The sequence below is a fragment of the Balaenoptera physalus genome, assembly GCF_965194825.1.
Source record: "Balaenoptera physalus genome assembly, chromosome: 2".
NCBI lineage: Eukaryota > Metazoa > Chordata > Mammalia > Artiodactyla > Balaenopteridae > Balaenoptera > Balaenoptera physalus.
Window position 1 is genome coordinate 5,769,548 of NC_138883.1, and position 16,197 is coordinate 5,785,744.

The window sequence follows — 16,197 nt, forward strand, 5'->3', positions numbered from 1 at the left end:
GGCTGAGAGACCCTCGCAGTAGGGGACCATGCCCTTCCACAAGCATGTGTGGTTGCTGGTCCTGCAGGCGCCTGGCTCTGCGACGTTGGGCGGACCCATTCACTCGCTGAGCGTGCTTTTTGTCCTCTATAGGATAGGCTTTCTGCCGCCCACCTGGCAGGGTCCCTGGGGGATCTAGAGGGTAGTAGAGTGAGTACATTGGCACTGGGGTCGGTGAACAGCTTCCCATGCCCTCCTCCCAGCTACGTGGGGAAACTTCAGGTTCCAGGGGCTTCCATCCCGCATTCAGCTTCTGCTTGCTTTCCGCTAGTGATGGGGAGCTCACAGCCCCCTGGTAGCCTGGACTGTCGTGAAACAGGTAACTTGCCTTTCCAGTCCTGGATTTGGGGACCCACTGCTCTGCAAGAATTCAGTCCTTTGGTGACCTTTGGGATTGTCCAGGGTCTGGGGAATAGGTGGGCCTGGGGTTGGAACATCCTCCAAGTCCTTTAAGAAGACAGGACCGTTCCCAGGCTCTGCTGGATCAGTGTCCCGGGCCTTGATGGAGATGCTCATTCATCAGCGGTGAGGGCAGCAGGAACGTCAGCCCAAGACCTGCCGAGCCTGGTCTGTGGGCCGGGTGGGAGGGCAGCGGCCGCCCTGGGACTGAGTACCGGCCTGTTTCCCAGCAGGACTGCGTACTGCAGAAAGTGTGGCCTTTGCCTTGAGCCCAGGGCTGCACTGAGCCCGAGGTAGGGAAGGCTGCCTGGGGACAGCAGGTTGCTCCGTCACTGCCTGGTCTGCGGCTGTCACTTCACTTCCCGGAGCCTCAGTTTCTTCACCGGTACACAGGGGTCGGTCACCTGCTCACAGTGAGAGGCGATGAGGACGATTGCCTGTAAGTGAGGCACACCGTTGGTGGTCATTAAGTGTGCGTGGTTGCTGCTACTGCTTGCTGGAATGACCTCGCCTTGCTCTCTGTCTGTCTTACTCTGTTCGAGCTGCTATAACAGAATATCACAGACTGGGTGGCGTATAAACAACAGGAATTTCCCTCTCTGTCTAGAGGCTGGAAGCCCAAGGTCAAGGTGCTGGCAGACTGAGTGTCTGGAGAGGGCCACTTCCTGGTTCATAAACGGTTGTCTCCCTGCTGTGTCTTCGTTTGGCGGAAGAGGCAAGAGAGCTCTGTGGGGGTCTCTTTGGTTAGGACACTAATCTCACTCACAAGGGCTCCACCCTCGTGACCTAATCACCTCCCAAAGGCCCTGCCTCCTAACACCATCACATTGGGCGTTAGGTTTCAACATATGGATTTTGGGGGACACCGACATCCAGACCATAGCACTGTCCCTGGTGCCCGGAGCTGGTCAGAGTTCCCTGGGGGTGGTTCTTCTGGTGGCCCTGCCTGTGTGACTTGGTGCATCGCTGCATCCTTGTTTCTGTGCCTGTGGGGAGATGGGGATACCTCCCCATGGGGGTGAAGTGTCTGAGGTTACCTGTGAGAGGCGACAGCTCCGCCACGTCCTGGGCAGGTGGGAGGCACGGGTGGAGACTGAGGTGCAGAGTGGGCCTGCCCTACTTGGTTTTGCTTTCCACGGCCTGCAGGTATGTGTGGCACTCACCTGCCCCCTTGGGGGCCAGTCCCGGGGCGGGAGAGAAAGGAGAGAAGCCCAGGAACGAGGCCCTTCCACCTCGGTGGAGCCACGGGCCCCGATGCCACAGCTGACCCCTCTTAATGAAGTGGAAGGAGAAGGGAATTGAATCAGCCGGGCTGCGTCGTGGAAATGCCAGCCATCTCACGGCAGAGCTGCTGGGTGTGAGCCCTCACGCAGGGGCCCAAGGTGTGGCGTCGCTCAGTCTCCTGCTGATGACCTGCCGCAAAGCCTGTCTGTCCCCGAGACCTTATAGGGACCCCGCTCAGGGAGAGGGTGCTGCAAGGGAGGCAGGGCTGGTGGGGACCCTGGAAGAGGCAGAAGCTGGAGAATCAGGCCCCGCGTGTGGCTGTGTGTCACGGTGCCACCCCCCAGCCCCCTGCCCCCAGCCTCCATCCACTTCCTCCTTTGCAGAGAGGGAAAGTCGTACTTTTTCCCAAGCTGTGGCAGACACTGTTGACGCCCTGCCCAGATCCCCGTGGCACTTACCGCTTCCGTGCCCACCGCCCGCTTCACCTGTGGGCACCTGCAGCTCTGCCTGGGAGCTTGCCCTGTCCCCTCTCCAGGTGGGCACTCCTGGGGCATGAACACCACTCTCCTGCCAAAAGCGGCTCCCACCAGGGAGCCCTTGGGCAGGCAAGTAACTGTGAGGCCCCCAGCGGGTTCACACCCTTCTCGTCAGCTCCCATTCCCCGCCTCACCTCTCCACACCCTCACCTGGGCTTCCTGGGGTCACTGCCCATGTAACCCGCTTGTATGCGAATCCTTGTCTCACCCAAATTAAGATGAAAGTTCCTGGTGAGGTTGGCACGAGACAACAGTGTAAATGCTGTGGGCTGAGGTCTGAGGGACAGTTGCCCTTGGCCGCTGGCATGCTGTGCCTTCTGTGGCCTTGGGGGTGCCAGGTCACTGTCACAGGCTGAGCGCTTCTTACTGTCATTGCAGCTGATGCTGGTGGGAGCTCATAGGATTAAGAGTCAACTCCTTTGGGGAAACCTGTTCGACCCAGCCGGTAGGACGGATTCCTGTTAGGTCTTCAGGTTTTTTCAAGGGCCTATACTATGTGCTTAGCGGTGAGCTAGGTGGGGAGGGGGTGACAGGGGTGATTGGACATGGCCTCTGGCCCCCAAATTCTTGCAGTTTGGACCGATGGTGAGCCTGGGGTGACATTGCCTAGGCAGGCAGGGGGCCAGGCTGGGGGGTGGGGGAGATGTGACCTGGCAGCTTCCGGGAGGGCAGAGTGGCCTGATGGTCAACGCCAGCACCTGGCACAGGACCCCTCGGTGGAGCCAGTCAGCGCCAGCGGGGAGGGGCTTGCAGACCCTCAGCTCCATGACTCCCACCCACCCACGGGCTGCACTGGTCCTCCACGCACCTGCGAACAAGGACCTGCGAGGAGGGGCGTAGGGGGGGCTGCTGTTCAGGCTCCTGAGAGCGAGAGTGTTGCGGGGAGCTCCCCCTGTCCCTCCAGATGGAAGGTGGCTCGTGAGTCCCCCAGGATTGGACCAGTGGGCCCTGGGAGGGTCAGGGAATGTCCAGGGGACACCTTGGCCAGCCTAGCTCGGGGTCCCTTTCGTAGTCACCTCCCTCATTTCCCCCCCGCCGGCAGTCAAGCCAGGAAATGGCGCTTCCCTCCCTGCTGGCTCTACTCCTTGTTACTGCAAACCTGGAATTAATTTAATTACACGCTTGTCTCCAAGAGGCCGGGGCATGGAGGCGCCCCGTGGGATTGTGAGTTGCCCGAGGCTGCTGGGAAGGATCGTCCTCCCAGGGAGCCAGGCCCTTCCTGGCGTCCCCTGCCCGCCTGCTCTCCCCCCTCCCACCAACCCCGACGTGAGGGTCCACCTAGCTCTCACTCTTCCCCACTGCAGGGCACCTGCTCTGACCCCCAGGTGACCAGATGTCCGGCTCCCTGGCTCCTGGCAGCATGCAGGGCCTGGCTTGGGGAGCTGAGGGTAGGGGCAGTGGGGACGGGGTCCCGTGTGGCAGGGGAGGCTTATCTGGGACTTTGCGGAGGCGGCCTCATAGCCTGTTAAACTCTGCAGGATTGGGCAGGCTCGGGGCTGAGCCTGGGCCTCGGAAAAGGCCCCCAGAGCAGAGCTGGGGGCAGTGGGCAGAGGGTGGCCGATGGGGCCCACTTTCCACGCTGTCCTCTGGCCCACGCTTCTGTTTCCCTTGACAGGGGACTCTGTGATGTGCAAGTACAATTGTTTAGTCCCTTCTTTTTTATGAAGAAAGATTTCTCTCTATTCTAAAAGGAGATTATTTGAAAATTAACAAGAAACAGTGTGAATAGTCACCCTTCTCCTCGTGAGCAACACCACGGTCGGTATTTCTGTGTGCTGCCTCGTTCCTGGATTTCTATTTCAATACATGGATATTTTTAAACATAACAGCAATTCTATGTGTAGTTTTGTGTCCAGTTCTTTTCACTGGCGTTTAAGTGTTTTTCTGTATCATTGAGGAGAGAAACTCTCCTAAACGTCATCTGAGTGACGACAAGGGTATAAACTCTCTGCTGTTGTTGGACAAATAGTTGTTTCCAGTTTTTTTTTTTTTTTTAAATTTTATTTATTTATTTATTTTTGGCTCCGTTGGGTCCCCGCTGCTGCGCGCAGGCCCTCCCCAGCTGCGGCAAGCTGGGGCTACCCTTCGCCGCGGAGCACGGGCTCCAGGCGCGTGGGCTTCAGTAGTTGTGGCACGTGGGCTCGGTAATTGTGGCTTGCGGGCTCTAGAGGACGGCCCAGTAGTTGTGGTGCACGGGCCCAGTTGCTCCGCGGCATGTGGGATCCTCCCGGACCAGGGCTCGAACCCGCGTCCCCCGCATCGGCAGGCGGACTCCCAAGCACTGCGCCACCAGGGAAGTCCCTTGTTTCCAGTTTTGATCACTGTAACACCGTCTGCATTCTTCACGATTGGAATTAATTCCTTAGGATACGTTCCATTGGGAGCACTGGGTGATTTAAGGATATTTTAAGTTTCTCACATTGTTCTTTTGAAATTCAAAAGAAAAACCCGACAAACCTTGATGTCTGAAGTGTAGCTCATCCTCTGCAGCCTCTTGGGGTTTGGGGCGAACCCAGACAGATGGGCTGAGCGGAGCGGTTCCTTGGTCTGGGGCCATGGACGCGGCCTGTGGTTTGTGGGATGAACGATGGCCTGTGTCCCTTCTCGTGGCGCTGACTCTGTCGCCTCCCCTTCTTCCTGACTGCCATCCTGGGAGGTGGGCGTGGGGCTGTGGCACAGCGGTGTGCCCGGCCCGCCTGCTGCCCAGGGCGGGCGCTGAGCTGGTCGGCACGTCTGCTGACTCCCACCCAGGCCATGACTCCAGCGGCAGTCTGACAGAGAAGGGAAGGGCTGGGAGCTCCTGGCTCAGCCCATCGGAATGGCAGAGGGACACAAAATCGCCCCCATAGCCAGGAGACCACGGGCGGGCGGTGTGCCCGCCTTCAGGATGGCTCTGTGACCGTACAGGGCAGCGTGAGAGTTAGTGACCTGACTCAGGTCGTTGGTCACACACAAGTGGCTGGTCCTTCCCCTGACTTCAGGGCTGTGCCTGGCAGCACATCCCCTGGTGGGGCGGCGGTGAGCAGGGGACCTGGCTTGCGGCCGTGCCCGAGGGTTGGGCAGTAGTGGGGCGTCCGGGGGAGATGCTTGACCAAGAGCCACGTCTCACTGGGGACCTCTGCCGGCGTCTCACAATGGCGCGGTGCTGTCAGCTCCTCTCAGAGCGGCTGGACGCTTGGGGTCCTGAGCACTGACCTATGGGGGTGGCCCTGGGTGGTGGGGAGAGGGTCTGCAAGTCTGGGCCCTGGGCCCCCCTGCTCACCTGCCAGCAAGTAGGGACACTGTTCCCTGTGGCCTCCTCGTCTGGAAAACAGGGACGATGCCTTTTGGCCCCTGCGAGCCTTCGAGGAGGCGCCAGGTGCAGGGGCTGCCATGCATCACACGGGGTGGATGGGGGGGACCTTCCCTCCCCCACCGACCCCACCCAGAGGGGGACCACATAGGGGTCAGTGGTTGTTTTAACGTAAGGTTGAGGGAGCTGGGGGGCCTTTGGAGTTTCCCTTATCCGCTGTTTCCCGGGTGGTGTTCCAGGGAACCCTCCTGCCGGCAGCAGGTGGAGGGCACAGAGGATTGGGGAGCCCAGGCTGCACCCCATCTCCGTCCCCCTGCTCAGAGGGCCCAGCACCCCTGGAACACTGAGGCCCTTCCCGTCAGGCCTGTTCGTGAGGGTGGGTGCAGATGCGATGTGGGAACTGCTGGTCAGTTTGGGCTGATTGACGGGTAAACCGAGGCCGGGGACCAGCATGGGGCGTGAACCGTAGTGACTGCTGAGGGTCCCCTGCCCGGGCCCTGGGCACAGGGAAGCCTTTGGAGTCACCGCCCGGGGTCCAGTCCCCCCACCCTGCCCCTCCACTGCCCCGTGTGTGTATAAAGAAGCCATTGCCCCTCTCCAGGTCACACAGCGGGGCTCCTCGCAGAGCTGCCCTGTGGTTACCAGGGTCTCCCTGGGAGTGAGGGGGAGTGGGCTGGCCAGTGACCTTCTTCCTCTCCAGAAGGCTCCGCATTCCCGAGGGGTGATTGGCAGAGAGCAGCGGGGAGGAGTTGGTTATGTAATTGGGGCGGGGTGGGCCGCCCCCCATTCCTGCCCAGGGCGGGGCTGAGGGCTCCTGGGCCTGGTCCAGGGCTGAGGAGACAAGGCTTCTGAGGGGATGCTTGGGGAACAGAGTGGCCCACAGCGGGCAGGTCAAGGGGCACACGGGCACCTCCTGTAACTGGGGGCGCGTCAGAGGCAACAGCTGAGCACTGCTGGTGGGCGGAAGCTCGTGAAGCCTGGGCCAGGCTCCAGCGCGGGGGGGTCGGGGCCCTGGGGAGGGGGCCACTGGCCGCCCCATCCTCACAGGGCGCCCGTGGGCTCCTCCTCTGCCAGCAGGCTCTGTCGGGGAGGGGCACGGCGTCTGCGTCATGCACCAGGACCCTGAGGGCCCAGGGCTCGTCCGCGGTCATGCTGACCGTGTTGGCACGGTTGCATGGCGGTTCCAGCTTCTCCTCTGGATGCGCCTCAGCCCCCTTTGCCCACCTGGGAAGGTTAAAGGTCCCCCCAGGGGGGCAGTGGTGTGGGGCATTAGGGAGCTGGCTTTGGTCGAAGGTCTGGTGCCTTCTGCGATGAAGGGCCGGTGGTGTGATCTGCGAAGACCCTGAGTCCTGTTGGGGGTCGGGGCCGGTGGGTACAGCAGGAGCAGCAGACCGGCCCAGGGGTGGGCACGGTCCAGGCTGGCGTCCGGGCTGTGTGGCCTCTGGCCGGGAGCTCGTGTGGGTGAGAGGCGCATAGCCATCCCTTAGCAGGTGGCAGCAGACCTCCTGGGGGAGGTACCCCATGCTGTCACAGAGGTGCTCAGACCCACCTTTCCTCCCTCAGCACGGGCACCTGCTGTGACTCTTTGGTCCCCTTGCCTACCCTACCCTGTGTTAACCTTCCCTGTCCCGTGTTCTGCCTCCCTCCCCTTGCCCTCTCTGCCCCATGTCACCCTTGGCCTCCACCCAGGCAGGCTCCCTTGTCCTGGCCTGGAGTGAGTTAGTCCTTAGTTTTCTCCTCTGAGCTGATTTCCAGCCCAATGGGGAGGTAGGACCAGGGCTGTGGGTAGCTAGGGTGGCGGAATTTCTCCCGCTTCTTTTTTTTTCAATAGAGCCAGGAGGCTTTAAGGTTGTTTTTTTTAAATTAAGTAATTAATTAGTTAGCTTATATTTTGGCTGCGTTGGGTCTTCGTTGCTGCGCGTGGGCTTTCTCTAGTTGCAGCGAGCAGAGGCTTCTCTTGTTGCGGAGCATGGGCTCTAGGCGTGTGGGCTTCAGTAGTTGTGGCACTCAGGCTCAGTAGTTGTGGCTCGTGGGCTCTAGAGCGCAGGCTCAGTATTTATGGCACAGGGGCTTAGTTGCTCCGCGGCATGTGGGATCTTCCTGGACCAGGGCTCGAACCCGTGTCCCCTGCATTGGCAGGCGGATTCTTAACCGCCGCACCACCGGGGAAGTCCCTCTCCCGCTTCTGATGTGATTGTGCAGCGGGGTCAGCGTGGCGAGGGAAGGTGGGTTTCACCCCCTCCGCGTTCAGGAGCTGGGGGCGTGTGGTTGGGCGTGTCTCACTGGCCCCTGACTGCAGGAGGGGTGGTGGGTTATCTGCATTATGCGGCCCCCCGAACAAGTCGCTTGTAGAAGTTCTGTGCGTCAGGCAGGATGGAGCGGAGGAAGCCCAGATGCTGACTTGGCATGCTGGGGGCCTCAGTTCCCCCCCTGAGCAGGGGAGGGCCTCCCTGGACCCTGGGCCATGGGGTGGGCTGCCCCTGGATGAGGGTCCCATCAGGGGAGCGTTTGTGAGGACTCTTTTTGGACCTGAAGCATTGTGGAAGCCGAAGGAATCAGCCCAGGACAAGCTGGTGAGGGAACCCCTCATCCCCTTTCTGCAGGTCAGGGAAACCTGGGCTCAGAGGCCCACCGGAGGGGGCCCAGGGGAGGGTGGGCCCTCCTGTTGGATACAGTCTGCTGACGGGTGACATGCCCCCTTTGTGTCGTTACAGATCCCTCGTCCACCTACATCAGGCAGCTGGAGACCAAGGTGAAGCTGCTGGAGGGTGACAAGCTCCTGGCACAGGTAGGCCGGCTGTGGGCCAACCCCACCCTGAGGGCCAGCGCAGGCCCTGCTGCCACCCACCACTCCAGGGCCTAACCCTCGCCCCAGCACGCCTGGGGTTCCCTTCCCCCTTCCCACCCCTAACCTTCCACCTGCCCCCGACTCCTGCCCGGAGTCACCTCCTGGGACACCTGGCTGAGGACGGCCACCTGCCTTCCCTCCATCACAGCCTTTCCCTGTCTGTCCCCCCAGTGGTCTGCGAGCTCCTTGGGGGCTGGTGCTGGGCCCGTCCCAGAGATGGCGCAGAACACACACACAAGTGCTGAAGAAATGGACTGCTTTGCCCTTTGGATGGGCGCATCAAGACCCTGTTTCCAAGAGGCGGGCTGGCCCGTCCCCGCTCAGACCCATATGGAAACTTCCCTGCCCCTGCCGTGCCAGTTTCCCTGTGGGCTGGGGTCTGCCCTCCTCCCTCCTGCCTGGCCTGAGTCCACAGACAGATGAGGCCAGGCCTCGTCCTCGGCCCGTCCCTGGCCTGTCCCCAGCACAGGGACGGCAGGTTAGAGATGGGTGATGGGGTCAGTGCGGGGAGGAGGTGGTGCAGGATGAGAGATGGGGGGTAGGCGTCTGTGCCCTTGCCGAGTGCGGCTGGAGCGTGGAGGGGGCATGGCTGCCGGGACGAGGGGCCTTTCCTGCTGTTGGCAGGGTGGTGATGGGGGGCTGTGATCAGCCCGGTAGGTCGGGGTGTCTGGGGTCAGCTTTCTCGGCTGACCCTCCAGCCTCTTTCTCCCTTGTACTCATCCCTGACTTCGTCTCAGTATCCCTCTCCCCTGCCACATCTGCTGGCCCATAAGTGGCCGGCCAGGATGCCCAGAGCGTTTCTCTGGGAACCAGCCCCAGGGAGGGCTCAGCTGCCTGGCCTCGTTGCTAGGCGACCAGTGGGCTTGGCGCCACTGCCCCGCTCAGACACCCTCTCTGCGCACTGGGCGGCGGCTGGGGTGCTCACAGCCCCAAGTGCAGCCCGACGACTGCCATCCCACCTCTCGCCTCGCATGGGCTGCTGGAAATTCCCCCTAGCTCGGCAGGACTCTGCAGAGTATGTGGTTCACATTTGGGTCTTTGCTCCCCCACATCCCATGGCCACCGCACTGTGTCAGGCGCATAGCCGGGCACTGAACTGCAAGGCTTGTTTTCAAACAAGATGTGTCATTTGTAAGGTGCTGGAGGGGCCTGGCTACAAGATATGCTGGCTCCTCAGGGCTGGCAAGGGCAGGGAGGGGCTGGGGCCTCGCCTGGCTGTGGGCTAGGGCTCCTTAGACCTGAACACTCCATGTGGGCTTGTCCTGGTTGCTAAGGAGGGTGTGTGGGGCGGGCTGCAGGAGCTGTAGGCAGAGGTGATGGGGGGGGCAGCATCAGAGCCTTTGCTCTGGAGCTGGTTCCCGTCCAGCAAGTAGGGGAGCAAGTCACTCACTTCAGCCACTGTACAGCAGGATGAAGGCCAGCACCTCGCTCTGGCAGTGGGAGCCTCCGACCAGGGGGGTCAGCAGCCTTGTGAGTCTGCTCCAGTCCAGCTGTTCTTTGTGTCACTGCTTCTGGGGAGAAGCAGGTTGAGAGCTTGGACCCCAAATTTGGGATGCCATTTGCAGTGCTGTTCTGCGGTGCAGCCAGGGCATGGCTTGTGGTCCTGTTTCCAAGGACAAGGACAGAAGTGTCCCTGTGGCCCCTGCTCTCCTAGGCCACATTGTCCCACTGTGAATATGCACCCAGTTCCACGTGGTAGACTTGACCGTGGACTTGTGCAAAACCTGCACACGCTCAGGCCGCAGAGTGGCAGTCCTTCCTCTTCCTCCTCCCTCTGGGAGGCCCCTGGGCTCATAAGGGAGTCCCCCATCGCTGTGCCCACTTGCCCCGTGCCCACATGTGCAGAGGTGGAGGTTGATGGGGCCCTCTGTCTGGAGCATCAGGGGTGCGGCCACCACCTGGGCAGGGGGTTTCTCTGCCTGGTCCCTGCCCGCCAGGCCTGCTCTGACCCGCTCCCAGGGGTCGGACTGGGGACCTTGTCCTTGTCCCGGAGGCAGCAGCAGCGGGGTTCTGTCCCCGACCTGTACCCACGCCAGGCTCTCCGGAAACACACATCCATCACATGGGGGCGCGACCTCTCGCCTGGGCCCAGGCTTGCTGGCTTCAGGCAGATTGGGCTTTAGGGACAAGAGCATGCTTTCGCCCAGCTCCTCGCTAGTACAAGAGAAGTGCTGGGAACTCAGAGACCATCCAGTGTGCCTGTGTTCCAAGTTTCTTGTTTCTTTAGGAGACTTTTCTTTCTCCCCAGATGAAGCCTTGTGAGGCTGAGCTGCTCTGGTGATAGCCGTGGGTGCTTGTGTGTGTCATGGGGGGGGCACCTGGGTCCTGTCCTCGTCTCTTCCTCACGAGGACGCTGCTGGCAGGTGGGGGTCTTGCCCAGGGTCTTCCAGCGAGTGGTGTCAGGGCCATACCCAGCATCCCGAGAAGGGGGCAGCCGTGTGGTGCTGGGGCCTTGGCCCCCCAGGGCACTGCATACCCACCTGCCCGGGTCCCCTTGCTTCAGCCGAGGGCCGACCCTCAACCTACAGTATGCAAAAGCACCCAGGGGCCAGGGTGTGGGCAGGGCATCTCCAGGGTCATGGGCGGGGCTCCTGTTGCCCCTGCCACCTGCTGCCACCAGGGCTTGGCCTTGAGGGTGGGTGGGTGCCCTGGAGGAGGGCTTTGCTGTTCTGAGCCACGCAGGAGATGTGAGAAACAGTGAGAGAAGGGCCGCTTCTGGCCTGCTCAGGGCTTCCTGGCAGCAGTTGATACCTTGCCTGCCTTTGGGTTCCTAGGGTGGCTCAGGTGGCATCAGCTTTATGAGGACCCTTGAGCCACTTCCTCTCCCCTGGCCTCTGTTTGCTTACCTGTAAAATGGGCACTCACTCACTCACTCCATGTGTAACTGATCACCTGCTGTGTGCATGGCCCGGGGGTACAGTGGTGTCCAGGCAGAGGCCTACCCCCAGGGGGCACTCTTGTGCTGCCTCCTTGTCCTGGCCAGCAGGCTCATGTATACAGGAGGGCTGTGGAGGACAGTGGAGGTGGGGAGAACTCCGTGGGCAGGGCTCAGCCCACAAGTAGAGTACTGGTCTTATTTTGATGGGGTCCAGGGAAGATGGGGTTTCCTTAGCCTCCTTCCTCCTGGCCTCCTGCCAATAGCCTTCCCCAGCCACCCCCAGGTGGCCCGGCACTTGCTCTGGGCTCTCTCAGCCCCATAGGCTGCCCTCTCTTGCTGATGGGGTATTGGGGTCCTCCTTGTGAAGCCTGGCCCCGACCCCTGCTGGACTGTCAGGTATTCAAGGACTGGGCTGCTGGGTCTCAGTGGTCACACCTGTGTCTCAATGCCCAGCTGGACTTGGTGGATGCATCTTGGGGAACCCTGGCTGCACCCACCTGGTCTCCCAGGCCGGGAGGGGAGACTGGTTCTTGCCCAGAATAAGGAAGGTCTGCTTAACCCAGGGAGAACAGCTTCATAAGGTAGTGAGTGTACCATCTTTGGAGGTAATCAAGTGTGGATGGATGGATGGGGGGATGGATGACCATGTTTGGGCATATTGAAGAAGGAGATCGCTGCCATGGGTGGGATTCTGGCCACGGTCTCATGGGCTCTAGCTTGTGAGATTTTATGATTCTGGCACCTATATCTTTTCAGTGAAATCAAATTGCACAGAAACCTCCAGCTCTGTGCAAAGTGGAAAATCTGCCTTTGGCAAAAAGCAGGGGAGAGCAATGTTATTCTTTTAACTATCTTCGGGTGACGTGGCTTTGGGGTTTGGGTGGGAGGGCAGAGAGCCTCTGTGGATTCCCGTTCCCCACTGCCCACCCTCTCCCTCCACGGCCTCTATTTAACTCCAAAACAGCTTTAATTAAAAATGTGCCAGTGTTCACAGGCTAAATTACTGTATTGCAGTTCATATTTTCTTTCTCATGTCGGCTTTAAAATTTCATCAACACAGCTGCTTCCTCTGCAATGATTCATCTGGAGCCCAGTATGTGATATGATTTTTCCCGTGGATTCTGTGCCTAGCCGGGCTGTAATTGACACGGGGGCCTCCGCTCTGTGGTTCCCTCCATTCACTTCCCTGCTGGGCTGATCAATGAAGGCTCCACATGTGCCCAGAAGCCAGCTTCACAAAAGAGCAAGAAGCAGGTTGGGCAAGAGTGGGCGGCCATCTGGGGGAGAGGAGGCAGTGGTCCAGGCCCGCGGCTGTGACCGGCCCCAGCCGGCCCCCCTCCTCCTGGCCCCTGTGCCCGCTCATCCCATCCTGCCATGCCACACAGGGTCGCGGTACACTCAGGTTGGAAGTGACCCCAGGATTTACACCAAGCATGGATGGGGAAACTGAGGCGTGGGTGGGGGCGGATTTCCTGGGACAGGTGATTGTATTAGTTTGCTAGAGCTGCCGTAACAAAGAACCACGCACTTTGGCGGAGGGGGGTGCGTGGAGAAGGGGCTTAAGCAACTGAAATGTATTGAATGTGTTGTCTCACAGTTCTGGGGAGCATGGGGTCAACAGGTCAGCATATGAATCTGACTGGGACACAATTCAACCTGTAGCAATGGTGTTGTTGGCCTGACGGTATAAGAAAGTGGGTTTGAGCCCCGGAGGAGTCTGGATTCAGATAATCCCTGCTCCACCGCTCACCGGCTGTGTGGCTTTAGGTAAGATACCTTATGCCCCGGTGCCTGGTTTCCTCACCTGTAAGACAGGGATGGTGGTGGCGCCTGCTACAGCACTGACTGGAAGCTGGGGGCGCCCGGGCGGTGCTTGCCCTTCTCTCCTTTTCCTGGTCTTGGGAGCCTGGGATTTTTCAAGGTCTGGCGGACCACGCCCATTCAGCTGGGCTTGGTCCCTGATGGACTGCTCCTTTTTGCCTTTTGTCTGAGTTTTGAACCATCCAGGCCTTGGGACTGAGGAACAGTCTGCTACTATCTGAGCCCGTTGCTGACACCTCAGTACTGTTTCCCGCATCCCCAAGGAGGGTTGTTTTGGTTGGTTGGTCCCCTTGCCCAAGCCCTGCAGAGATGCTGGCCTCACGGTATGTCTGTGGTGGCAGTTCTGCTCGCTGGCATCTTCTGTGATGTGCTGCCTTTGTTGACAGGCTCTGGGCCATCCCTGCTTCGCCTGTTTGGTGTCCGGGGTTGGCTGTCATGTCCCCGCCCCTTCTGTCATGAGTGATGTGGTCTCCGGAGGGCTTCATCTGCTTCATTAGCAGAACCTTAGAACAGTCCAGCCTCTTCCTCAGCCACGGAGGGAACCCCCTCTTTCCATCATCCAAGCAGATGGTCAGTCTAGCAACGTGGGCAGGAAGAGAGACTAGGAATTCTGCCTCTGTCCCCTATGCCCGAGGCTTAACCAGTGTCCACCGTGAGCCAGACACTGGGTGGTCAGCATGGTAAGAGGCCAACCCCAGAGCCAGAGGGCCTGGTTCCAATCCCCAAAGTGCCACTTACCAGCTGGGTGGCATTGGGCCAGTGGGTTAACCTCTCTGTGCCTCAGGTTTCCCAACTGTAAAATGGGGACACTAATGGTGTCTGCCCCAGGATTAAAGGGCAAATCACGGAAAGCACTGAGGGCCAGGGCTGGCTGGCGATAAGGGTCATGGGTCAGCCACTGTGACCTCGCCTGTGGGCCATCCAGCAGCTGAGTGTCCTTCTGGACCCCAACTGACATGCAGGCAAACAGAGACCTGGAAGTTGGCGAGTTGCTCAGATCCAGTCAGTTGTGATGGGATTTGGATTTTGCAACACTTGTACCCTCCAGAGTCCCCCACCTGCCTCCACGGAGGTTACATGGCCTGCCCCTCACTCACCTCATCGGAGCAAGTAATGGTCCTGCCAGGGGACCCGTGAGGGGATGACGGTCATTGTGGTTGAGACCTGGTCAGCGCGGTACCCATCGGTTACAGGCCACGTGGTTCTGGGTGGTACACACATCCGAGTTTGAAAAATGGTTTAGGACCTGAAGTTGCATGGGAGTAGGGGGCAGTGCCAGCTGCGGGTGAGAATATCAGCCACGCGTTAACCACACGTGGACGCCACGCTGCCTCATCTGAACACTAATCGGAAGAACCCACTGGATCCCCGGCCACGCCTCAGCCCCTTTGATTCACGGCCTGCTAATGAGTTCTCGTAAAATTAAAGGGGAAAAAAGGAAGGTAAATCTGGTTGGTAGGACCCGTATGTTCTCATGAGAGACCTTGCAGGCCACCTTCGCCCCGAGGACAGGCAGATATCTGGCCTCGCCCAGCTGGCTGGGATCTCGGGGTGCCTCTCAGAAGGGCAGCTGTGTTCCGGTGTGAGCCTCGGGGAGGGCTGTGAAGGGGTTGGGGCCCCAGTGCCTGGTGTGTGGCAGGCGCGCTGTCAGTCCTCGTGCAATCTGGAGTTTCTAAAAACATGGGGCTCCTGTGAGGCGCCTTGGGGACCCCGACCTTGGCCCTTGGCGTCCCTGCTCCAGCCCAGCCGAGGTCCTGGCGGCTTTGGGCTAATGGGTGTCCAGGGGAGGGAGGGCAGAGGTGAGGGTCGTGGTTGGCATTGCTGGGTGACACTTGCTCTCTTCCCTTGCAGCTGCCCCGCCCCTATGGCCGCCCGAGAAGCTGGCTTCAGGTAGAGCTGCCCGGCAGGGCTTGTTTGCAGTGCTGTGTGGGGTGGGGGCTGCTTGGAGTGCTGTGTGATGCCCTGTCTGCTCTGGGTGTCCCCCGCAGCGCCCTCCCGTCTCTCCCTGGGAGCTGACCACCACCTGGGTGCCCTGGTCCTGCCTTTAGATTCATCGTGGGATCCGCCCTCTCTCTGAGCTGGCGTTACTGCCCAGCTTTACAAAACAACAGCAAAGTTATGAGACAGTAGCCTCTTGCGATGCTCCACCCAGGCCCCTCCTTTCCCACCTCTCATCGGATCTGCCCAGCTTGTGAGGTCAGGGGGCAGGTCGAGATCCCCACTTTGCAGGAGAACCTGCAGTGCCTGGTAGGGTGAGGGCTTGCCAAGGCCGCAGGAGTTAGTGCTGGCTCCCAGCTGGCGAGGTCTCCAGGGATGCCTGGAGGTAGGAAGAACCCACCAGCGCCCAGTGCTGGGCTCCCACCCTCTCCGAGCGCTACAGCCTTGCCACCCCTGGGAGGTAGGCGTGACTGCCCTGTGTTAGGGTTTCGGAAGGCGGGGCTGGTGTCACTTGGGATCGGAGCCCTGTCCCCATGATGGAGACACCGACACCTCCCTGTGCCACGAGGGCTGGCAGGCTGAGGGATGGCTCCCACTGATGGGGTCCTGCCCCTGGTCACTGCCTACACATCGGCCCGTGGGCCCTGGGTCTGGGGATCTGAGCGGCCACCTGCGAGCAGATTGCCACATGGGGACACCTGGGCGCCCCCGTGTCGGCGCTCACCTTCCATCTCCGCAGTGGCAAGCCTCGCTTCACCTGTCAGGCACTGCCTCCCTGCCTGGGTGCACACAGTAGGACCATGTCCTGTGGTAGCCTGCGGCCCACCCGAGGGGCTGAGAGCCCTTTGGGACCAGGAAGGCAGGGCAAGTAGCTGCCTCTGAGGGAGCCTGGAAAGCGGCCCCCCAGGGAGGAGCCCTGAGTGGAGGGGCGGGGAGGTGGGCGCCTGGCCTTGTTTTCTCTGAGTTCTGCCCTTGGCCCGTTTCTGTTCAGCACCTCCTTTGACAGTGCTCCCCAGGAGGATCTGCAGGTGGCCTCGAGGGAGCCCCCAGCGTTGCAAGCAGGAGTCCCTGGGCAGGCGATCACTAGGTGCTCCTGCTGGGAGCCTCCTTGCAGCCCCACAGAGGCCCGGAGAGGCTGGAGTAGCCTGAGTTCACACCACCCGCCGCGACCCGCTCTGAGCTGGGTAGCGTTGCAGTGATGGCCCTGGACGGAGGTCCCGGT

At 60.6% G+C, this 16,197-nt stretch overlaps 1 protein-coding gene across 4 annotated transcripts in view; it reads left to right on the forward strand.

The window, feature by feature from the left end:
* Positions 1-16,197, forward strand: part of CCDC85C (coiled-coil domain containing 85C) — an 83,225-nt gene that overhangs the window by 54,032 nt on the left and 12,996 nt on the right. For 2 of the 4 annotated variants that reach the window (XM_082450312.1, XM_082450313.1), the window contains exons 2-3: positions 8,205-8,278; positions 14,889-14,927. In XM_082450312.1, coding sequence (XP_082306438.1) covers positions 8,205-8,278; positions 14,889-14,927 — 113 coding nt within the window. The remainder of the gene's footprint in view (positions 1-8,204; positions 8,279-14,888; positions 14,928-16,197) is intronic. The other 2 variants (XM_082450314.1, XM_082450315.1) reach the window with 1 other exon arrangement.